The sequence below is a fragment of the Bos javanicus genome, chromosome 4, assembly GCF_032452875.1.
Source record: "Bos javanicus breed banteng chromosome 4, ARS-OSU_banteng_1.0, whole genome shotgun sequence".
NCBI classification, from domain to species: domain Eukaryota; kingdom Metazoa; phylum Chordata; class Mammalia; order Artiodactyla; family Bovidae; genus Bos; species Bos javanicus.
Window position 1 is genome coordinate 67136606 of NC_083871.1, and position 24734 is coordinate 67161339.

Genomic DNA, 24734 nt, shown 5'->3' on the forward strand with positions numbered 1-24734 from the left:
GCACACCCTTGTTCTCACCATGGCCAGTATCTGTGCAGCAGGGACTCAGGCCTTCCCTTCATAACCTATACTCCCATGGCCACGTCATCTGTGGATCTGAGGGGAGGAGTGCACTCTGGGTTGGGGGAAGAGAATGGCAGGCGAGGCTCTATTCCTGGCTTTTGCTGACTTGGCTCACATCACCCCTGGGCAGCCCTGCCTCTGCACACCTTATCGCCATGGCATCCATATCTTTCATCTTCCACTGAAAACAGGAGCGGCGGTTCTTGTACCAGACCTGGCTCTGAGTTGGAGGATGAGGGCATGAGAAGTGCCCTGCGGTTTCTTCTGAGGAAGGGCTTGCTATGAGCATTAAGCACAAACATTCTGCTAAAATCAAGGAAAGCGAGAAGATTTTGCCCTCAAGGGAACATTTGGCAACGTTTAGGGACATTTTCGATGGTCATAACTGGGGGTGCGACTAGTAGGTAGAGGCCAGGGATTCTGCTAAACAGCCGGCAGCGCACAGGACAGCCCCCCGCAAAATGGCCTGGCCCCAGCGTCCATGGTGCCAAGGGCGAGACAGCCTGTTCTAAAGCAAAATAACCACTTTCTGTGCCGCTCCTCGGAGAAGCCAACGGCACCCCAGTCCAGTACCCTTGCCTGGAAAATCCCATGGATGGAGGAGCCTGGTGGGCTGCAGTCCATGGGGTTGCGAAGAGTCGGACACGACTGAGCGACTGCACTTTCACTTTTCACTTTCCTGCATTGGAGAAGGAAATGGCAACTCACTCCAGTGTTCTTGCCTGGAGAATCCCAGGGATGGCGGAGCTTGGTGGGCTGCCATCTATGGGGTCGCACAGAGTCAGACATGACTGAAGCGACTTAGCAGCAGCAGCAGCAGTGCCTCTCCTTCTAAACTCAAAGCAAACTATTAAACCAAGAGAGAGTATCAGCAACACACACTGAAACAGACTAATTCAGTCTTGTGCAGTTGGGGAGATTTCATTTAGAGATGTTGGTGGCACTAGTGGTAAAGAACCTGCCTACCTATGCAGGAGACATAAGAGACAAGGGTTCGATTCCTGGTTCAGGAAGATCCTCTGGAGAAGGGCATGGCAACCCACTCCAGTGTCCTTGCCTGGAGAATCCCATGGACAGAGGAGCCTGGTGGGCAAAGTCCATGGGGTTGCAAAGAGTTAGACACAACTGAAATGACTTAGCACGTTTTGCTGTGGCATTGCATATGCCACTCCTCTTACTTGGTCCCAGAACTGGGCGGCTGAAGCCCAAGCTACTGTTATCAACATCCAGATAACATCAACCTGGAACTTGATGTGAGCATGCCTCCTTGACTCATTGCAGCCTCCCAACTGAGGTTTCCCCTGAGATGGAAGAGTTGATTAGGGAGACTTGGGAAGCCTATATTGAGCAGCATGAATTAAAAATCATGTAGACATCTGTAGAGGACGCTAGGGTAGAGGGTGGGGGCTGCCAAAGAACTGGGAGGGAAATACGTGGCCAGACTGGTTTGGAGTTAGACCCTGGCACCATAGAGCTAGCTCCCTAAGATGCTACCTGCCCTAGAGGAGCCAGGTGATGGCTGATTTTGAATATTTAAAACCTGTTCCAGCATATTCCAGTAAAACAGACAGAAAAAAACCCAAACAGGTCTTACCGGCGGTGCAGATGGTGGGGGTGGGGGAGGAGCCCCCAGTGGTGGGGGAGGTGGAGGCAGAGGAGGAGGAGGCGGAGGTGGTGGCACTGGCATATGTCACGGCGTGGGTGTCTCTTGCTTATGAATGGTCCCAAGAGAATGGTCTCTGCTCTGGAAAGGAGAAAAGGGAGAGTTTTAAACTTGGATGCCTTTATTCATGCACACGTCACACAGACATATGGATTTTATGGGTAGTTTGATTCACTTGCTATTCATTCATTCTTCTTTCAATAAATACAGAATACCCACTGTGAGGCAGGCATTGTGTCTACTGCTGGAGACTGAAAGAAATAGCCAGATTTTAGAGAGAATTAGGTAACAAAACTGATAAAAATTTAGCTATTTATGTCTCAATATAATAGAACATGTTAATACATAAATAGCAACACTTCATTCCATAACAACAATTTCAAGTAACAGATTCTACCTCTTTAAGCATTAAACATCTATCATTTTGCATGCAATTTAAAAATATTCTGCACATACTCCCATTTTCCTAAGCAGAGTAAATGGAATGAAATTCAACCTTTTCTAAATGTTGCAGGCTCAATGGTTACTCAGGGTGCCAGCCTCCAGCCAGGCTTACATGGGCATTAGCTATTTTCCTGCTTCCTTCTCCGTTGTCATTCTTACTTTTCTTGCTGTTCTTCTGTTTTTGGTTCTATACAATCATCTGGGTGGGAGCCTGACACTTCTCCCCAAAGGCTTTATATCTGGTATTTGCTGCATGGAGGGCTTTGGGGGTATGATTCTGCAAATATGGTTATGTTTCAAAGAGTTAATATTGTAGGATGTCTGATCTCCAGATAAATATGGCATTGCTCTGTAGAATGTGTTTGCATGCACATGTATGTAAATGTTTTAAAATCTAGAAACAGAAATAAACCTCAGACGTAAGCAAAGGTAATTTTGTTTTTCTGTCCTAGTGACTGGAAGACTAGAACAAGGCCTGTGCCTCTGTTTCTTCAATGTAAAATCCCAATTCATTTATAGTATTCTAGCTTTTATTTTTCATTTACCAACAGCCTTTACTGTTTGCAACATGATCCTTATCAGTTATCTATTCTATATATATTAATAGTAGTGTGTATACATCAATCCCAACCTTCCTATTTACCCCTCCTCCCTTACCCCCCTCCCATAACCATAAGTTTAGAGCTGATTTTCATTATTCATGGTATAGTTGCCATGAAGACTGAGTTAGCAAATACCTGAACCACCATTCCTAGAAAAGATACAGGATTAGGCTTATGAGAGCCTCTGGTCACAAGACTTTTGTCAGCTTATCAGCTGACAACATATAACTTAGTTTTATATATTTGTGTTTCTCACTAAAGATACCTTATTTCATACAGACTGTTTTGTAACTCCTGCCTGTGTGTGTGTGTGTGTGCGTGTGTGTGTGTGTGTGTGTGTGTGTGTGTGTGTGTTTGTGCGTGTTCAGTTGCTCAGTCATGTCTGACTCTTTGCAGCCATGGACTGTAGCCTGTCAGCCTCCTCTGCCCATGGAATTTCCCAGGCAAAAATACTGGAGTGGGTTGCCATTTCCTCCTCCAGGGGATCTTCCCAATCCAGGGATCAAACTCATGCCCATGTGTGTCCTGTACTGGCAGGCAGATTATTTTTCACTACCACCACCTGGAACGCTCTTGATGTTTTTCTCCATAAGGCCCGTCATAGCCTTCCTGCATTCAGGGGCACTAAGCATCATTTCACTACACTTGGCGGGGGGCGGCCACTGAAACGAAATCACCAACAGTAAGCACAACATTTTGAAAAACATGGTGATAAGTAGAATGTGAACAGGACACTTGTTTACAGGGTGAAAGTTGTAACCAGAAGGCAGAGTGCTGCCTTGTTCAACTTCAGCTGGGAACCTGGGTATAATGAAGCAGGAAGGACAAGCTTACCGAACTGTGGAATCCATGAATAATGAGGACTGACCCTTTTTTGGTGTAACTTTTTGAATCCCCTATATGTACTCAGGACTGTGTTAGGTACTTAGGTATGCTGTTTTATTTAATCCTTTCAACGATTCTGTGGTAGACATTGACATTTCCATAAAGAACCAAATTTTGTCTCAGAGAGGTAATGTAGTTTCTACTAAGTTTCAGAAAGAGTATCAGAGCTTCATAAAAGCCCTGTCCTTTCTGATTCAAAACTGCATTTATTAACTTCGTATATTTCAGATCATATTACTTCTCTGCTTCCATCTTGCAAAGATCTTGAAGTATTTCCGAGACCCTCGGGTGAAAAGGACCTTCTACAGGAAAGTATAACTCTTCCAAGTGTTCCCCCCCTAAACTTAGCATTCTTTACTTTCCATCTAGGTTTATCCTTACAAATCTGAGAGTGACCAGGTGTCACTGGGCTTCTGTCCCGCTGAAATCAAAGGAATGATTTTTCAAGCTCTAACATGAAAGCATATTTTTACATTTAGCACTTGATGGTGCTGAAGGCTTTTTCTTGACAGATATAATCATTAAGCAATTACCTAGAGAATAATTTGTTAAAATCTGACAGTTAAGAATGCAGAGCTCCAGGAAGTCACAGGCTGTACCCATGAGCTCTTTGATGCTTTGTGCTCTCCCAATACATTAAAAAATGTCATTCTGCTCTGTAGTGTATTAAAAGTGATTAGGATAAAAAAAGCCAGATTCTCGAAGGCTTTCATATTTTTCTCCCAACTCATGAAATAATCCTGAAAAACAGCATCAAGATGTAGGTAAGATAGTCAAACACCATTAGAGGAGAGGGTGGCAAATGAATAGCACTGTTAATACATGAGACTCTGGCTGTGGGGGACAGTGCTGGTCTGACAATCAGTCCTGGGTTCTACTTCTGCCACTGCTTTTTCCCAGTTGTGTGGCTTCAGTCAAGTTACTGACTTGGCCAAAATGTTCATTTGGTTTTTCCCATAGGATGTTATGAAAAACCCAAATGGACTTTTTGGCCAACCCCATAGTTCACCTGTCTCACTTTATTTGTAAAATAGTTACCATGCTTAATTCTTAGTTTGTTATCACAATTAACACAGAAAAACATTATACAGGTCCTGACAGAAAGCAGACACTTAACTGAAGCTGCCTTTATCTTACCACACCCCCTCCTTCACTGCCACAAATAACTATAATAAAAGGTGGAGGAGAATAAATGCCCCAAGAGAGGTGTGGAGTGCTAAGGAATGTCATCATCAATTCAAACCCAAAGGAAGGGGGACAATTAATAAACACTTAGTAGAAACTATTGCATTTTTCAACAAGTAGAAAGATGGTGTAAGAATCGGTTCCTGTTGAAGAAGTAGCACATCAGCAGAGATAACAGAAGTAGAAGAATGCAAGCAGCTGGGAGACTTTACATGTTTGGAAGAGAATAAGAAAAGGCTGGAACCACAGAGGGGCTTCAAGACACTATTCTGCAAGTGTCTCCTTCCTTGGGTCGAGGTGGGACATCTGGCGTGTGGCCATCCACCATCTTTTGAACACTTTTCCTAAGCCTGAGGAATTTCTTCTATTGTGAGTCCTGCCTCCCTTAGCCAGAAGCCACGAATTCCTGTTCCTAGCACCGCTTGCAGGCAGAGAACCGACCACTGTGACCATGGACTCAGAGGTGAGGAAACAGTGGAAGGTAAGGTGTGGAGAAGCCGGGCCAACAGGAGAGAAGACCTGGGCCTGAAGCAGGAGCGCTCCCTCAACTCTGCCTGATTGATATGCAGTGGTTATGCAAGTCCAGTATTGACCAGATCTTCCCATTTTCCCCCCCAAAGTCCCCATATCCAGATTTTCATGTGAATCCCAATTTTGAAGTAAAACCAAATGAAAGCATTTTTGAAAACCAGTGGGTCAACAGAACATGTCTGCAGGTCATCCAAGGACCCATAAGATGCCAGAAGCCAACTGCTTTACAGGGAGCCGGTGAGGGGTGGGGCTGGGGCAGAAGAATTGATGCTTACTTAGTACAGGTGATGAACTTTCTTGTCTTCCCTTCCTCCCCTCTCCCCTTCATTCCCTACTTGATCAATCTGTCTGTTCTCATTCAGAGAGAGAGATGGACTGAGCTTGCCTATGTTTTTATATTAAAAAGTTAACTATGTATGTTATTACATATAAATAAATATTATTATATTATACTTATAAATATATTTTATATATTTAAATATATTTATTTATAATATATATGTATATTATATATAATATATTTAAATATATTATATAAATATATATATATAATTATATTATAAATATTATTTCAGAGAGAAATAACTCATGGTTGACAATTTTACACACCAGTTGCTCTTGTCATAATCACATTTCTCTCCAAGAATAGTTTGTCAGAACACAGCTGTTCATAAATAGAAAATGTGCCTATTTTTTAACATATAAGCAAGGATTACTGCTACTATTTGACAAAAGTGTCTTTTGCTGGTTCTAAAAATATATTTGAATAGGAATCTGAAAATAAAGTTCTCTGGCCACTCATAACTTTTTATGTTTTGACACTGTCCAACTGAATCCCTTGTTTCTTTGGTTATGAAGTCGGGAAAAGAGAAGAGAGATTTCTCACCTCTGAACTAATGCAGGTGGGAGAATCCTGTGAGGCCATTCATTTCTCACATCAAGGTTTCAGCAGGGTCCTGACACTCTATCAATCAGTCATTTATTTATCAAAGGTGCTTCGTGGCCAGGAAATCACAACCCTAGAGTACATGAGCATATAAGGCACACACAAAGAGGTTCTCTAAAAATATGTGGTAAAACTGCCAAAGCTATAAGTAAAATAATAAAGAACTTAAAAAAAATCTCTCCAGGTAATGGTGAAAATGATTTACAAGTGGTCACTTTCTGTTGTCACTTCCTCATTGTTTCAGAGCGAATTCTCTGGGCAGAGTCCTCCTCTCCTGGGCCTTCCCACCTGTAAGCTCTCATGCCCCACCCTCCACCTTGCTCAGTGAAGACTGCCCCCCTATTGGGCAAGCGGAAGTTGGTGCTCTCACCCTCAATAGTACAAAATTCCTAGAATATTTAGCCTTTTGGGGATAGTGGGGCATGTTGATCTGAGTAGGAAAGGAAGCAGGGGATAGGGCAGGGGGAAATAAAAAGTGTAGGATAAAATAAATTCTTGAACATTGCTGTTCTAGATTATAGTAAGATAAGTTAGTCCTGACACAGCCCTTGCTATGTGCCAGGCCCTATCCTTAGCACTTTTCATATATAAACCCATTTAAGCCCCACAGTATCCTAATCAGATCGATACTACTATTACTGCTATCTTTCAGATGAGGAAACAGGCCCAGAGAGGTTAAGAAACCTGCTTAAAGTAACAGAGTGAATTACTGGAAGAGCTGCCTTCAAATCTGAGGTGTCAGGCTCCAGAGTCCATGCTCTTAAGCATCATGTTAACTTACATCACTTGTAAACCTATGACTTTCATAGTTTTTAACCACATCCACACACCACCTGAACTAACTTTCAGTTAAATTATTACCATAAATGGAAGTCAATATCACTTGCCATCAATGGATGGTGATAATAAAAATCAACTTAATGATTATTAAAATAAAATGTTCACCTTTGTACCATCTAAACTCATTTCAGGCTTCCTTAGTGATACCTAACCTTGGTCCTTTGGGGAACAGTGGTCTGGAGCAGTGTTTTCCCAACTGTAATGGAGGATAAATTGCCCAAGGAGTCCTGTTAAAATGTAGATTCTGATTCAGTAGGTCTAGGGTGGGGCCTGAAATTCTGCATTTCTAGCAAATTCCCAGGTGGGGCCTAAACTGCTGGTCTGGGTAGCTCTAGAATGTTGTAAGAATGCATGGTCTCCACCTCAGACCTACTGAATTGGAATTTTCGAGTCTCTTGCCAACAAGAGATTTTGTGCTCACTGACGTCTGAATAGCCCTGTTCTTTAACAACCAGGATGTTGAAACGCCCTGCCCCACATAGATGGAAGTTGTGTCCTCTACTGAGAAGGCTCTTTCTTCTGTAGACCCAGTTCATTTCAGCAGGCTGGATCCATGAAAATGGCACTGTACTTAGGACTGGAATTGACACACAAAGGAAAGAGAAACGGAGCTGAGCGCCATTCACCTTTCACTCAGGTGATATGAAGAGCTTCCCACACCTGAGATCCACACGGGCCAACAACAGCTCCTGAAGCTGAATCTGTTCAGGTCCGACTGGATATGACAGCTAATTATCTGCTGAAATGCTTCCCAGGCGGCACTAGTGGTAGAAGAACCTGCCTGCCAATGCAGGAGACGTAAGAGACTCTGGTTTGATCCCTGGGTTGGGAAGATCCCCTGGAGGAGGGCATGACAACCCATTCCAGTATTGCCTGGAGAATCCCATGGACGGAGGAGCCTGGTGGGCTACAGACCATAGGGTCACAAAGAGTCAGACATGACTGAAGTGACTTAGCAGGCACACACATGCAATGCTTAAAGGGTGAATGCATATTGTCCATGAGTGTTGTAAAACCAAGATAAACTTTAACCACAACCTAATATGAAAGCTACGAAGTCATACTTACAACGAGCTCAGAAATTGGTTTCCTTTTAAAAGACTCTTACTGAATCACAAATTTGTTCCCAAATCACTGAATTCATTATAATAACTGAACAGTATCAGGGTAAAGGATATAAATAAAAATATTGGTAATATTTATCATTGACTCAGGCATTTAAATTATCACTAAATGCCGCAAAAATCATTGTCTGTGTGGTTCCCAACAGTGACAGGAGAAAATATTGATTTCATGTTTTCTTTTTTTTTGCTGCCTTGAATTAGCTAAAAGAAGAATGAGGCTAATTAAAAATACATGATATTAATCACACATTTATAAGCAAGCCTCATTTTATGTAACAGCTATGCTTCTGAAAAATGGCATCTCTAATTTTGGAAAAATCGAGCTATGCTTTAAGGATACAAAAGGACTTTATTATTTAGTGGAAATCCATAATCGATGTTATAAAATAACAAGTCATTTTATAAAATAAATTACCACCTCTCTAATTTATTATATCATCACTGGAAAAGACCTTTATGCTGGGAAAGACTGAAGGCAAAAGGAGAAGGGGGCGGCAGAGGATGAGATGTCTAGATAGCATCACCAACTCAACGGACGAGAATTTGAGCAAATTCCAAGATAGTGAAGGACGGAAGAACCCAGCTTGCTGCAGTCCACCGGGTGGCAAAAAGTCAGACATGACTTAGCGACGGAACAACAACAACCAACAAGAGATTCCATAAGGAGGATGTTTTTTACTTTCTAAGGCTGAGGTGGTCACTTTTCCCCTGGGACTGTGAATACTCTTAAAATGCTGTTCTGAGAATCACTGAGGAAAGAATGTACTGACTAGAGGGGCCACAGGGAACAAGTCTACAAGACACATTCTTTCTGATCCAGTTTTACTTCTGAGACTTCAGATGAGTTAAAGTATTTTCACAGTAGGAATAACTGCTTCAGCTTGGGCCAGATCAGGATGCCTGGTTCAAGTTCTGGTGCCTCTAGTTCCCTGTCCAGCTTGAAGTTCTGCTAGAACCTCAAACAACCTGCAGCCAGGAGGCATCATCAGCTCTGTCACCAGCCACATTCTATCCCACGGCAGTGAGCACACTTTACTGACAGCCAAGCCTGATACACTGACTGGAAGTCTCACCTCTCAGACTACACGGCATCACTCCCTTATTCACATAGACGCCTTTCCTAAAGAAAGGCTCTTGGCTATGGAGTCAAGTTCTCCATCTCATCCTCCAATCAGTTCTACAAATCCTACCCTTTACCCCGGCTACATTTGTGACACTTTGTTACATATCTTTTCTTTATATCTCTGTGTGTTTGTCCATGCTATGCAGGCTGGATGTGATGGCCTTCACCACCTGGAAAATTCCCACCAATCCTCTAAAACACACTCAGGTGCTAACTTCTCTGCACAGATTTTCTTCTCCCTTTGCCAGAGCTAACTGCCCCAATAGTACTTTGTTCGCAATTTTATCATGGCACTAGAGACGCTGGCAATTTCCTTTCACATGTCAATGTGTCTCCCTTCACTGGGCCATGGGCTCCTTGAAGGTTCAAAGATAGGAACTGTGTCTTAGGTATCTTGGTATTGCCAAGGCCAAAGGTAATGCTGAATACCATTGCTTTGGTGTTGCTATGGGAAGGAAATAGAAAACATACATATCCAGGGTCATGCCAACTACTCAAGCAAAACATGGAGACATGGCTTGGCAGCAGTACATTTTTTGTGTCTACAGATGAAATAATTATCTTGACACTTTAAGAAAAATATTTCCAACTAAAATAGGAAGGGAAGAAAAGGGCAGGAGAAATTTCTGTCCAACTGTTACTGGAGTGGGTAGCCTTTCCCTTCTCCAGGGGATCTTCCCAACCCTGCAGGAATCGAACCCAGGTCTCCTGCATTGTGGGTGGATTCTTTACCAGCTGAGCCGCAAGGGAAGCTCAGGCCTTATTATGGTATGGGAATAAAATATCTTCTGGATGTGGGATGCTCAAAGCTTACAGTGCTCACTGGAAAAGCTTCACCTGGCATGTTAGAAATGCTGTCATCAGAGAAGAATAGTAGGGAGAACAGGTCTCTAGTTCTGGTTTTAATGGTTATCTATTTCTCCATCTATAAAAATGTAAAGCATGTTCCTTCTTCTCTGATTTGCATAAGTGTAAGGACCAAATAAGTACTTTGAGATAAGCATTAAACAAATAAAAAATAGGCTATAGTCCTCTCTAAAAAGCAACATTCTTTCAAATGTAATTTTTAAATTAATGATATGGTGGCTTCTCGGCAAAGGAGACACTTGGCCTACAGGGCAGCATAGATAAGACTTTAGTCTTTTAAATTAGCAAACACTTTTCAAAACAACACTTTTCAAAACAACACTGAGTTCAAGGAGGTCTTCTGGTTTTCAGATGGCAGAATGAAAATATCTCTGTTCCTGCCTTTTCTGGGAAACTGTTTCAAAATAGGAAGGAAGGGGGAATCTCAGAAATATAATCTTGATTTTGAGGGAGAAAAACTAGATTTCTGTCACCTTGAATTTCAGTAAATGAGACAGAGCTTCCTGATGCCCAGGACAACCAAATGCAGGGTACAGGTAAGGTGGTGTAGCCTACAATGTAGAGGGCGGGCCTGTGGCTGCGGGCCTCACAGTGTCATTCTCCAAAATAAGAAGCACTGGCTCCTATGAGCAAGTTGGTGAGGAAGTCCCACCGACACTTGTTTAGAACAATGGAAAAGTGTGTGTAGGACAGCACAGGGATGACCTTGGACCCTAGACACACCGGGAACATGGAAGGAGGCAAAGGCAAGCCATTCCAGCAGGCGCACCACTAGAAATGGGCGAGGGCGAGGGAGAGAGGAAATCATGAGCAGTCTAAAGCCTCTCTCTCTCCTTCTCCTCTCTCCCTGCCCTCACTCTCTGTCATAAGGAGCGCTTCTCTGACTCTCCCTGGTCTAGAACCTGCCCTGGTCTTCTCCTCGAATAATTATCTTGCAAATAGTTGGTCTAGACTTCCCTGGTGACTCAGATGGTAAAGAATCTGCCACAATACAGGAGACCCGGGTTCAGTCCCTGGGCTGGGAAGATCCCCTGGCGAAGGGAATAGCAACCCACTCTAGTATTCTTGCCTGGAGAGTTCCACGGACAGAGGGGTCTGGCAGGTTATAGTCCACAGGGTCTTAAAGAGTTGGACATGACTGAGTGACTAACACAAACACAAAAAGCATACAATTTATTCTAAGATGAATACTAAAACAAGGAACCAATAAAGAGAACCAGCACAAGATCTACACAAAAAAACTAGAAAGAAAAAGTGGGAAAGGAACAGGACAAAGGATAGATGATAGATGAAAAGCATAAGAAAATACACTGCTGTGAACAGATAAAAACAGTGACAAGGCATAAAACAATTAACTGAATGAATTTTATGAGACTAGCTGTGAGAAAGACTCAATTTATACTGTATATTGTTTTTACATTTTTATACTTTTTGAAGTATGTATCTTGGGCATTGCTTCCCAGGTGGCGCAATGGTAAAGAATCCACCTGCCAATGCAAGAGACATAGGAGACACAGGGTTGATTCCTGGGTCAGAAAGATCCCCTGGAGGAGGGCATAGCAACTCACACCGGTATTCCTGTCTGGAAAATTCCATGGACATCAGGTTGCAAAAGACTCAGACATGACTGAGCACATATATGCACACATTTTGGGCATTACTACCCACTGCAAAAACTAATTTAAAAAAGAAAGTTTTGGATTGCTTTATTTATTGGGACAATTGTGGAGAAGTATTTTTTGTAATGTTTTGCATTATCTTAGGAGACCCCTCTACATCTAAAAGGTAAATACAAATGAATAAACAAATAAAGAAAAACATAAATGTGTCTTGACCATTTGGTGTAAGTAAGCTGGGTCCACAAAGAATAGTATTTCGAGCCGTGGGCTTTGCTGGCCAGGTCCTGCATGCAGACCTCCAGGAAAGCTGTACCCACTCCTACAGCCAGTCACTAACGTCAAAGTCACTGACCAGGTGGGCTCAGAAGACAATCAAGAATACAGTAAAATAATTCTCCTCAATCTAATCCATAAACCCTAAGGTTTAATTCTTCTGTTAATACGTGGTTATTATACAATGAGGAACAGTTCTGAAACATGATTGCCCATTAGGCACGAATCATTTGCGAGTTGGTTCCATTTGTAACTAGTCATTCATTAAATGGGAAGAAACAAGACAGCACCATAACTGGGAGGGGGCACAGGTCTGAAAAGACAGGAAGTGGCTTTCTTTCTCCTTTCCCCAAATAATGCACTCCTAGATCTTACAGACAGGTATCTGGACCCATCGTTCTTCAGCATTCATTATTTACAAAGACAACATCAAAATGACTACAGGTCAACCACCATTACTTAAAACTCACTGACCATCCATGACCACCAGGAACGCACAACATCAGGCATAAACCCAGATTTGATTTAGCCTTCTTCCTTCTACGAGTCTGCAGGTGAATTTCTAAAACCTTAGGACATACAAATTTGGGTGAAAACCAGAAAAAAAGTCACGCACAATCTGGTAAAATGTAGGAAAAAATGTTCACTTGCTCGTCTGGTTTTAGGCAGTTATCTCACCTGTTTGTGAAGCTTCTTTATTCTTCCTCTGAAATACTGGGGAGCAACATGATGAACAAAAATGTTTCATGTAAAAGTTTAGAAGAATATTAGAACAAAAAACAGCTCTCTTAAAATCTATTTCTGCATCATTAAAAGGAAATACAACTACATCTCTGGTCCGTTTCCTTGGTTCTACCATGAGAAGAAAAATGTCTCCTCTTCTACTAGGGTCATAATTATTTACGTCAGACACATAGCAAAGGGGCCAGAGTTTTTTTTTTTTTTTTTTTTTTACTATGTTTATTCACTGGGCAGATATGGCTGATGATTTCACACTGATGTACTTGGCTGGGAAAGCTCTTTGTTAAGCAATCATTAAAAAAACAATAGCTCACATGTACAAAGCAGATTTCCTGTGTTAACAATTCTGATTGTTGTTTACATAATTATCTTACATCCCCCCAAGTAACTCTGTATGACAGATACTAATCCCCATTTCACAGATAAGGAAACAAAGGCTCAAAGATGTAAAGTCATAGCCCAAGATCAAATAGTTGGAACTTGACATAGCCACATTCAACCCAAGTGAACTGCCCCTAAGCGTGTGCACTCTCCACTACTTCACCCAGCTTCTGACAAGCATCTCGCCCTTTGCACAGTCAATGCAGAAAGTATTTACTGAGCTTCTTCCATATGTTAGGCACTATGATAGCCACTGAGTGAAACTATAAACATGAATATCAGGCAATTAACGAATACTTGATGAAAAAAATAAATCTATAGATACCTGGCTCCTATCCAGGAATGATAGCTCATAATACCTGCAGCTGCTGTTTAGTTGCTAAGTCAGGTGCAACTCTTTTATGACCCCGTGGACTGTAGCCCACCAGGCTTCTCTGTCCATGGGATTTCCCAGGCAAGAATACTGGAGTAAGTTGCCATTTCCTTCTCCAGGGGATCTTCCCAACCCAGGGATCAAATCAGGTCTCCTGCATTGGCAGGCAGATTCTTTACCACTGAGCCACCTGGGAAGCCCTATAATACTTACGTATTGAAAGCTACTATGTGCCAGGCACTTCGCTAGAAAGGCAGGAAAAAAGGGGAAAAAAGAGGTAACAATAAAGCATATGGTATATCAGATCAGATCAGATCAGTTGCTCAGTCGTGTCCAACTCTTTGCCACCCCATGAATTGCAGCACGCCAGGCCTCCCTCTCCATCACCAACTCCCAGAGTTCACTCAAACTCACGTCCATCAAGTCGGTGATACCATCTAGCCATCTCATCCTCTGTCGTCCCCTTCTCCTCCTGCCCCCAATCCATCCCAGCATCAGAGTCTTTTCCAATGAGTCAACTCTTCGCATGAGGTGGCCAAAGTACTGGAGTTTCAGCTTTAGCATCATTCCTTCCAAAGAACACCCAGGACTGATCTCCTTCAGAATGGACTGGTTGGATCTCCTTGCAGTCCAAGGGTATATAAAAGGCACAAAATAAATTCCAATATATCAGTAATCATAATAACTATAAACAGATTATTAGCTTCTCCTACTAAAGGACAAAGATATTCAAATTGATTTAAAAATTAACTGTATCTCCTTTATAAGGAACACAGCTAAAACAAAGTGATGTTTAAAACTTTGAAAATAAAACAATGGAAACAATACTCAAGTAGACACTACAAATTGGTACAGAACCCTCATACTTTGTTGCTGAAAATGTAAAATGGAGCAGCCACTTTGGAAGTGTTTGTAAGTTCCCCACAACATTAAACAGAATTATCATAAGATCGGCAACTGCACTCCAACGTATCTCCAAGAGAAATGAAAACATTTGCCTACACAAAAACTTATACATGAAAGTTTATAATAGCATTGCTTAATACAGTCAAAGTGTAGAAACAGCCCAAACATCAATCAACTTATGAGTGGATAAACAAATGTAGTATGGCTGTGCTATTATTTAGCAATAAAAAGGAATGAAGTACTGATACATGCTATAGCACGGATAAACGCAAAAGACATTATGCGAAGAAGTAAATCATATACTGTTTGATTCCATTCATATGAAATTTCAGAATGGGTAAATCCAAAAAAAATAAAAAATAGATTAGTAGTTGTCAGGGCTGAGGAGAAGGGTATGGGAAGGGGCGTCTAATGGGTTTCTTTTGGGGATGATAAAAATGTTCTGGAATTAAGATGATGGTGTTAGTTGTGTGACTGTGTGAATATTCTAACAACCACTGAATTGAATACTTTAAAAGACTGAATTTTATGGTATATGAATTATATTGTAATAAGGCTGCTTTTTTTTTTTTTTAAGTCGTGCAGCATGATTAATATCAGGCAAAACAGAATCCAGGGCAAAAACATATTAATAGAAATATAAAGTGTTCTGGAAATATAAATGAAAAGATAATTAATTGCTTCCATGGCTTATGGACCATGAAAAGCATAAGAAACTTCTGAGACAGGTCTTTGGTGACTGAAGGGAGTGGGGAGGGGATGAGCAAAGCTTTGCCACGTAGGCATGTACAGGGTGAGTAGCAAACAGTCCCAGCGAGCACAGTGCTCACAGAGCTAGGTTGTTCAGGAGTCTGAGGTTTATTTTCTTTTAACTTTTTAAAAAAGGAGACATGTTAGATGCAGCATGTTTTACACACAGCACCCTAGGGGGCATTGTGGAAAATGAATCATAGGGAGAAGAAGTAGCAAGTAGGTAGATCAATCTGGGGATTCACACAAGGCAAGGATGGATATTTATTTGAATTAGAGTAACTGCAGTGGGATAGAGCCAAGGAGGATAAAAATTTGGATGTCTGGGATGGGTGGGGGGAGAAGGAAGAGCCTAGGATAACCCCACAGCTCCTTGCCAAGACAATCCAGTATTAATTAAAGAAGGCAGGAACAAATGTGTGGGTGTTGGGGGTGGTGCATAGGTGGGGAGAACTGAGTTTAATTTGAAGCATATGAGGTCCTTTTGGCAAATGGAAATTTGGATCTGCAATTTAGAAAAGAAGCAAGGCTGGTAACAGAGATTTAGGAAGCTACATAAGGCAGCTGGGTATGTTTCATCCTCTAATGTTAATTGCATGAAAAACTAAAAAAGTGTAACATTTTAAATTACTGAGTCACCTTTTGTAGTTTCTAATTAAGTCAAGAACATAATTAGACAGGCTAATAATGGAAGTTATGTCAAATGGTTGATAATTTTAGTTGCCTACTCAATAACCATTTCCTCTTCTTCTTTAGAGCAACTCCTCCCTAGCTGGAGGAGGGTGGGGGGTAGCAGTTGCAGTTTACCTAGCTGAAACTATTTGATTTCAGATTTTACATTTTAGAGCAGCACTGTGACACCATTCTGGCCAATGAGATGTAGCCAGAAGTAGCTGGGGAGGCCATCATTTTCTATATAAAAAGGCAGTTCAGTTCAGTTCAGTCGCTCAGTCGTGTCCAACTCTTTGCGACTCCATGAATCGCAGCACGCCAGGCCTCCCTGTCCATCACCAACTCCCGGAGTTCACTCACACACACGTCCATCAAGTCAGTGATGCCATCCAGCCATCTCATCCTCTGTCGTCCCCTTCTCCTCCTGCCCTCAATCCCTCCCAGCATCAGAGTTTTTTCCAATGAGTCAACTCTTTGCATGAGGTGGCCAAAGTACTGGAGTTTCAGCTTTAGCATCATTCCTTCCAAAGAAATCCCAGGGCTGATGTCCTTCAGAATGGACTGGTTGGATCTCCTTGCAGTCCAAGGGACTCTCAAGAGTCTTCTCCAACATCACAGTTCAAAAGCATCAATTCTTTGGCGCTCAGCTTTCTTCACAGTCCAACTCTCACATCCATACATGACCACTGGAAAAATCATAGCCTTGACTAGATGGACCTTTGTTGGCAAAGTAATGTCTCTGCTTTTCAATATGCTATCTAGGTTGGTCATAACTTTTCTCCCAAGGAGTAAGCGTCTTTTAATTTCATGGCTGCAATTACCATCTGCAGTGATTTTGGAGCCCCACAAAATAAAGTCTGACACTGTTTCCACTGTTTCCCCATCTATTTCCCATGAAGTGATGGGACCAGATGCCATGATCTTTGATTTCTGAATGTTGAGTTTTAAGCCAACTTTTTCACTCTCCTCTTGCACCTTCATCGAGAGGCTTTTTAGTTCCTCTTCACTTTCTGCCATAAGGGTGGTGTCATCTGCATATCTGAGGTTATTGATATTTCTCCCAGCAATCTTGATTCCAGCTTGTGCTTCTTCCAGCCCAGTGTTTCTCATGATGTACTCTGCATATAAGTTAAATAAGCAGGGTGACAATATACAGCCTTGACGTACTCCTTTTCCTATTTGGAACCACTCTGTTGTTCCATGTCCAGTTCTAACTGTTGCTTCCTGACCTGCATACAAATTTCTCAAGAGGCAGGTCAGGTGGTCTGGTATTCCCATCTCTTGCAGAATTTTTCACAGTTTATTGTGATCCACACAGGTAAAGGCTCTGGCATAGTCAATAAAGCAGAAATAGATGTTTTTCTGGAACTCTCTTGCTTTTTTGATGATCCAGCGGATGTTGGCAATTTGGTCTCTGGTTCCTCTGCCTTTTCTAAAACCAGCTTGAACAACTGGTTCAAGCTTGAAGTTCACGGTTCATGTATTGCTGAAGCCTGGCTTGGAGAATTTTGAGCATTACTTTCCTAGCGTGTGAGATGAGTGCAACTGTGCGGTAGTTTGAGCATTCTTTGGCATTGCCTTTCTTTGGGATTGGAATGAAAACTGACCTTTTCCAGTCCTGTGGCCACTGCTGAGTTTTCCAAATTTGCTGGCATATTGAGTGCAGCACTTTCACAGCATCATCTTTTAGGATTTGAAAGAGCTCAACTGGAATTCCATCACCTCCACTAGCTTTGTTCGTAGTGATGCTTTCTAAGGCCCACTTGACTTCACATTCCAGGATGTCTGGCTCTAGGTCAGTGATCACACCATCCTGATTATTTGGGTCATGAAGATCTGTTTTGTACAGTTCTTCTGTGTATTCTTGCCACCTCTTCTTAATATCTTCTGCTACTGCTAGGTCAATACCATTTCTGTCCTTTATCGAGCCCATCTTTGCATGACATGTTCCCTTGGTATCTCTGATTTTCTTGAAGAGATCTCTAGTCTTTCCCATTCTGTTGTTTTCCTCTAGTTCTTTGCATTGATCGCTGAGGAAGGCTTTCTTATCTCTTCTTGCTATTCTTTGGAACTCTGCATTCAGATGCTTATATCTTTCCTTTTCTCCTTTGCTTTTCGCTTCTCTTCTTTTCATAGCTATTTGTAAGGCCTCCCCATACAGCCATTTTGCTTTTTTGCATTTCTTTTCCACGGGGATGGTCTTGATCCCTGTCTCCTGTACAATGTCACGAACCTCCATCCATAGTTCATCAGGTACTCTATCTATCAGATCTAGTCCCTTAAATCTATTTCTCACTTCCACTGTATAATCATAAGGGATTTGCTTTAGGTCATACCTGAATGGTCTAGTGGTTTTCCCTACTTTCTTCAATTTCAGTCTGAATCTGGCAATAAGGAGTTCATGATCTGGGCCACAGTCAGCTCCTGGTCTTGTTTTTGTTGACCGTATAGAGCTTCTCCATCTTTGGCTGCAAAGAATATAATCAATCTGATTTCGGTGTTGACCATCTGGTGATGTCCATGTGTAGAGTCTTCTCAAGCATCCCTAATAGAAGGGCCCTCACTCTTTAGGTATTTATACCTTTCCTTTCTTCTTGCCTGGGGCTTCCCTGGTGGCTCAGACGGCCGAGAATCTGCCTGTAATACAGGAGACCCAGGTTCAATACCTGGGTGGGGAAGTTCCCCTGGAGAAGGAAATGGCCACCCACTAACTACAGTATTCATGACTGGAGAGTTCCACGGACAGAGGAATCTGGCAGGCTAGAGTCCATGGGCTGCAAAGAGTTGGACGCAACTGAGCAACCAACACACACTTTCTTCTTGCCTAAAGATGTAAGCCTAGAGATATGGCAGCCATATTGTGACCATGAAGCAACTAGATTTCAGATGAGGTCTTACATGGTGAGGACAGTGAAGCAGGAAGATGGATAGAGGCTGCTTCTCTGATAGCACAGCTTGAGCTCCATCTTCAGCCAAGACTGCAGCCATGAAATTAAAAGATGCTTGCTCCTTTGAAGAAAAGGTATGACCAACCTAGACAGCATATTAAAAAGCAGAGACATTATTTTGCCAACAAAGGTCCATCTTGTCAAAGCTATGGTTTTCCCAGTAGTCATGTATGGATGTGAGAGTTGGACTATAAAGAAAGCTGAGCACCAAAGAACTGATGCTTTTGAACTGTGGTGTTGGAGAAGACTCTTGAGAGTCCCTTGGACTGCAAGGAGATCCAACCAGTCTATCCTAAAGAAAATCAGTCCTGAATATTCATTGGAAGGACTGATGCAGAAGCTGAAATTCCAACACTTTGATCACCTGATGCGAAGAACTGACTCACTGGTAAAGACCCTGATGCTGGGAAAGATTGAAAGTGGGAGGAGAATGGGATGACAGAGGATGAGATGGTTGGATGGCATCACTGGCTCGATGGACATGAGTTTGAGTAAACTCTGGGAGTTGGTGATAGACACGGAGGCCTGGCGTGCTGCAGTCCATGGGGTGGCAAAGAGTCAGATACGACTGAGCAACTAACTGAACTGAACTGATCAGCCCTGGACTGCATTTCTTGGGAGTCTATTTCTACAGGACACACTTGTATCTGTTTAAGCCAGATTCTCATGTGTGCATTGTTTTTTGTTATGTTCATCTTGGCAGCTGAATGTAATCCTAATAAAATCATATTTGGGTTAATATATACATTAATATATACATTACATATATATAAAACATGAGACTAAAAAGACATGTCCATTATTTCAAGTACTAATAAAAAAGTTTAAAAATCAAATATCACTTATTCTTACTACCAAGAGGTACTAAGTGTCTTATGGGGCCTAAAAGATAGTACAGAGTACTGGATATTTATTTTTCTAACAGTAGCTAAAGGGAGATTATGGGATTACTAGTATTAAGAAAATTCATGAACACATCTATTAATGAGTATACATGTATGATGACACCTTTGGACTGTTTTCTGGATAAAGTAAACTGATCTGGCTCATTTATATAGCTTCTATCAGAACCAATGGTCTTAAAGATAGGACTGTTCACCTGATTCTCACAAGAACTATAATGTTTGGAAGAAAGAATCTTTCTACTCTCCCAGGAACTCAGTAAGCACAGCTAAGGAAACAGTATATCCCCCAACCACTGTACTCTGGCCCTTCACAGAAGAGCTTCTATAGGGTTGTGCTCTGGGAGAATGTCTCCAGAACTGCAGTCAGTAACATTCTAGGAAACACTTATTATTACCTTCCACCACAAAATTTCCATTGTCTTCATGGTTGGAACCATGTTGAAGACTTAGGTCTCTATGGCAACAGAGACTGCTTTGAGGACTCGCCAGGAGAAAGCCATCCCAAGTTCCAGGACCAGGAAAAGCTGTGTAACTGATCTCTTTTTATCTCATGGTCACTGTGGATCAGGTAACTATTTGTGTTTCCCTCTTTGTTTTGGCTACTGGGAAGCTCTGACAAATTTTTAATTCCATCTCCAGAAACTACACCAAACCTTAAACTCATCTCTAGAAATTACCTGCACCTTATAACATAATCTTGTTCACTAAACTACCTCTAATTTTATCTTTTTCAAAATAATTTTATTTATTTAGTTTTGGCTGTGCTGGGTCTTCCTTGTTGTGTGGGCTTTTTTCTAGTCTCAGTGCAGGGACTTCTCATTGCAGTGGCTTCTCCATGAGCCCTAGGGCCCGTGGGCTCAGTAGTTGTGGCTTCTGGGCTCCAGAGCACAGGCTCAGTAGTTGTGGCACATGGAATTAGTTGCTCTATGGCATGTGGAATCTTCCCGGATCAGGGATCGAACCCATATCTCCTGCATTCTCGGGTGGATTCTTTACCACTGAGCCACCAGGGAAGCCCCCTTCTAATTTTATGTTGCTTTTTAATCTGTGTGTTCTCTTTACCGCTGTTTCATTATCTATTAATCTTTTGTTGTTAACTCCTCTAATGCTTTATGGAACGAAGAGCATTTCAGGCAAAAATTTTTTAAAACATCAGATGATAATGATAATAATAATAATAGCTAATTTATTGACCATTGCTATGAACCAAGCACTGTCTTAGGCTTAACTTAGGTTATTTACCCTAAATAGGAGATAAGTAGTATTATTACTAGGTCCACTTTACAGATGAAAAAACTGAGACACAGACAGGTGAAGTAATGTCATATAACCAAGTGATGAATGCAAGATTCAAACCCAGATATTTTGAATTACAAGCATTTTACAAAAGAAGAAATAATAATATTTAATTTCTAAAAGAAGCAGAGGCATTCTGATCTTACAGGCTGAGCTTAACATCCTTCAGCTTTAGGGAGATGTCAATTGTACACTCATGCCTGATGATCCATATTTACAGAGAGAAATGAGACATTAAAAGTCAAAAGGACAGCTAATCAAAATTGGCTTTTGGTCTTTAAATATGAATATACCCATTCATTCACTCACTCATTCATCACCTGCCACCAATGATGCAGGTGCTGAGAAGAGATGAAGCAGACATAGTTCCTGCCCTCCAGGAGTGCAGGTGCAATAAAGGAGAGTCAGACAGGTAAAGGGCACCTTGGACTTATGAGTTGGCTGATAGAACCAGAGCAGGGTGTGGCATGATCATTCCCAGAGTGGTTTAGCTCTTGGCCCCTGTGTCCATCTGATAATGGGAGTGCATGAGAGCTCAGTTGCTCAGTTGTGTCCAACTCTTTGTGACCCCATAGATTGTAGCTCACCAGGCTTCTCTGTCCACGGGATTTTCCAGGCAAGAATACTGGAGTGGGTTTCCATTTCCTCCTTCAGGGGATCGTCCTGACTCAGGGATTGAACTGGTGTCTCCTACGTTTCCTTAATTTCCTGCATTGGCAGGTGGAGTCTTTACCCCTGGGAAGCCTGATAATGGGACTAGAAAGAATCAGCTCCCTTACAGGGCCATTGGATTGATTTCATATGTAGAAAGCTCTTAGCCTAGCCAGGCACAAAAGCCTGCAGTACAAGGCAGCCTTTGGCTCTTAAGGCATAGTGGATGGCAGCCTGGGTATCTTGCCCTGACACACACCTGCACTCATTTGGACACAAGTTCTCACAAGCTCTCTACTGCCCCCTCCTAGCTACTCCCCAGCACTGAAAGGCTTACAGTCCATAGACAGGCCTGGCACTTCCTTTCTGCATGCTGCCATCTCACATTCAGTGTCTCGCTGAAGTACATCGCCCACACAGGATGAATATTCCTTCAAGATGCACTTGAAAATCTTGCACGGTGTCTGGCCCACATAATGCTCCCCTAGCATTTTTGCCATATTTGCTCTGCATCACTTATCTCTTTGGCACTTCAGCAAGGCAGTTCACCACACGATTCCCCTGCTGCAAAATGGATCGGGTTCCTGCTTGGGCAGGTCTAAGGAAAGACCCAACTAGAATTGCAAAGGGGAAGTTTCAAGTGCACTCTTGGCTGAAGTCAGTGAGAAAACATATGTGCTGCACCTGCTCGCCATCAGCTGAGAATCGTCTGTCTCTTCGGTTTTGTGCTATGGCTAAATAAGAAGCAATTAATCACTTTCTCACCAACCCTAACTCATATTTAATAGTTCCCTCTCAAAGTCTGTTTTGCCATGCTCTCAGCAGAGTCAGTCAAACACTACGATTCCCTTCTAAATATTCCCGCAGCCAGATGGCAGGAACACTAACTGTGACATGGCAAAACTCGCCTAAAGATAACTTCGTGATGCATAATCACGCTGGATGGCACTCGGCAAAGCAGATTCATCCAGATACCTCTTTAGCTGCCCGACTTAATCCAGCTTCTCCAAACCAAAACTTTCCAGTTCCAAAAGCAAGACACATTCAACACTGCAATGTGGTATTAGCTGGTAAGACGAACACGATTCTACTCCTCTGGGTTCTGCATTTTAGGCAGAAGTAAAATCACTAGAAGAACACATCTGAGGACACGTTTCTCAAGATCATTCTCTAGATAAAATGTTCCTGTACCCTCAAGTTTCAAATATTTCCGCACTAAGTGTAAGTATGTTTATAACATGTTTGCTGGAAAACAAATTTCCGTCCTTCTGCTGAGTTATTTTTGTGGGTTTTTTTAAAAAAAAACTTTAGCATTAATAAACATATATTTATAAATTCTAGACTGTAAGGAAGTTGACTGTTCTTCTCTAGTGAAAATCCTACATGTTTTTTTCTAGAGCGAATTATGTTTTGGTTTTCAGATCTTTTCTAGGTTGTATTGTTTATTCTTTGTGTGTATTTAACTGACTTTCAAAATCACAACCTGTACTTCATGATTTTTGAACAATAAATCCTGAAAACAGTGTTGCCAGGCTAGCCCAGCTGGCTTTCTCCTGTTCCTAAAACTGTATGTTCTTAGATACACACACACTTCCTCCATCCCGTCTGCTGCTGGCTAGCTTCAGTTGGTGACATGATCTCACACTCACAATTATATGAAACAACAGCAACTCCTGGAAAGGAACCAAAAGGGGGCCCAGCGGGAAGCCAGCCTTCAAGTCTCTGTCACCCTGATAGCTCTGCCCTGATTCAAGTGCCTGAAAATTGCCTATCTGTGGTTGCATGTATAGAATTCGAGACCTGTGTACCCAGGTTCTCAACCCTCCACTCCCCTGAGTAAGGTATTTAACCTCTGTGACCTTTTATTTTCTCCTCTATAAAAAAAGGCACAATAACAATATTGCCCTTAAAGAACTGTGAGTCATATGAGGTCGTTCATGTAAAGGCATTTGGTGAGGCACTCTGCAGTCTGTATTTCATTTCCCATTATGGCTAAACTTTCTTTGCTCCCTGTCCCTTTTATTATTATTATTATTCATTAATTTTTCTGATTTAGTTTTTGTGGTTTTTAAATGTATCTCTAAAATGCAGTAGGTGGAAAACTACCCCAGTCTGTGTGCTACCACAGTGAGTGGATTTTTAGCATTAAATTCTTATTTATTTTTTATTGAGGTAAAACATAAATCAAGTGTGTAAGTCAAGAGCTTCCCTGGTGGCTCAGACGGTAAAGAATCTGCTTGCAATGTAGGAGACCCAGGTTCAATCCCTGGCTTGGGAAGATCCCCTGAAGAAGGGCATGGCAGCCCACTCCAGTATTCTTGCCTGGAGAATTCCATGGACAGAGGAGCCTGGCGGGCTGCAGTCCATGGGGTCTCAGAGTCCAACACGACTGTGTGACTTTCACTTTTCATAAGTCAAGTGCATAAATCTCACAGAAATAATTTTACAAATATCTAAATGTGTGCCCCTGTGTTATCACTACTTAGGTCAAGGTGGGGAGCATTTCCAGCACCTCTGAACTCTCCATCCCTTTCTGTCTAGGCCATTATCAGGCCCAAAGGCTGCCCCTCATTTATGCTTTATCCCCATGGATAGCTTTGCCAAAGTTAAAAAAAAAAAAAAAAAGGTTTTTTCCAGGGAAGGCTGGAGTCCCTGCGATAATGACTATTGCTGACCACAACAAATGCACGACCAATCTTCCCTCTAAAGAGATAAAAGATTATGGAAAGGAGGAGAGAGGCACAAACTTTCTAAATCACACAGATCATGCAAAACAAAGCCCTCATTTTGCAGCCAGTGACCCCCAAGCTCAGAGAGGCGAAGTGACAGCCCATCTTCCCGCTACAGAGTAACTTTCTTTCCAAGTAGAGCCCATTACAAAGCACTCCAAGCTTCGGGGATGGGGATGCTATCCGCGCATCCCAAAGCATCAGGACGGCTCCCCCA

At 42.1% G+C, this 24734-nt stretch overlaps 1 protein-coding gene across 7 annotated transcripts in view; it reads right to left on the minus strand.

The window, feature by feature from the left end:
* WIPF3 (WAS/WASL interacting protein family member 3) overlaps positions 1–24734 on the minus strand; it is an 85980-nt gene that overhangs the window by 60210 nt on the left and 1036 nt on the right. For all 7 annotated transcript variants that reach the window (XR_009735942.1, XM_061414240.1, XM_061414241.1 and 4 more), the window contains exon 2: positions 1658–1807. Coding sequence is in view for 6 of the 7 variants with exons in the window: in XM_061414240.1 (XP_061270224.1) it covers positions 1658–1750 (93 nt within the window). In the remaining variant the exon portion in view is untranslated. The remainder of the gene's footprint in view (positions 1–1657; positions 1808–24734) is intronic.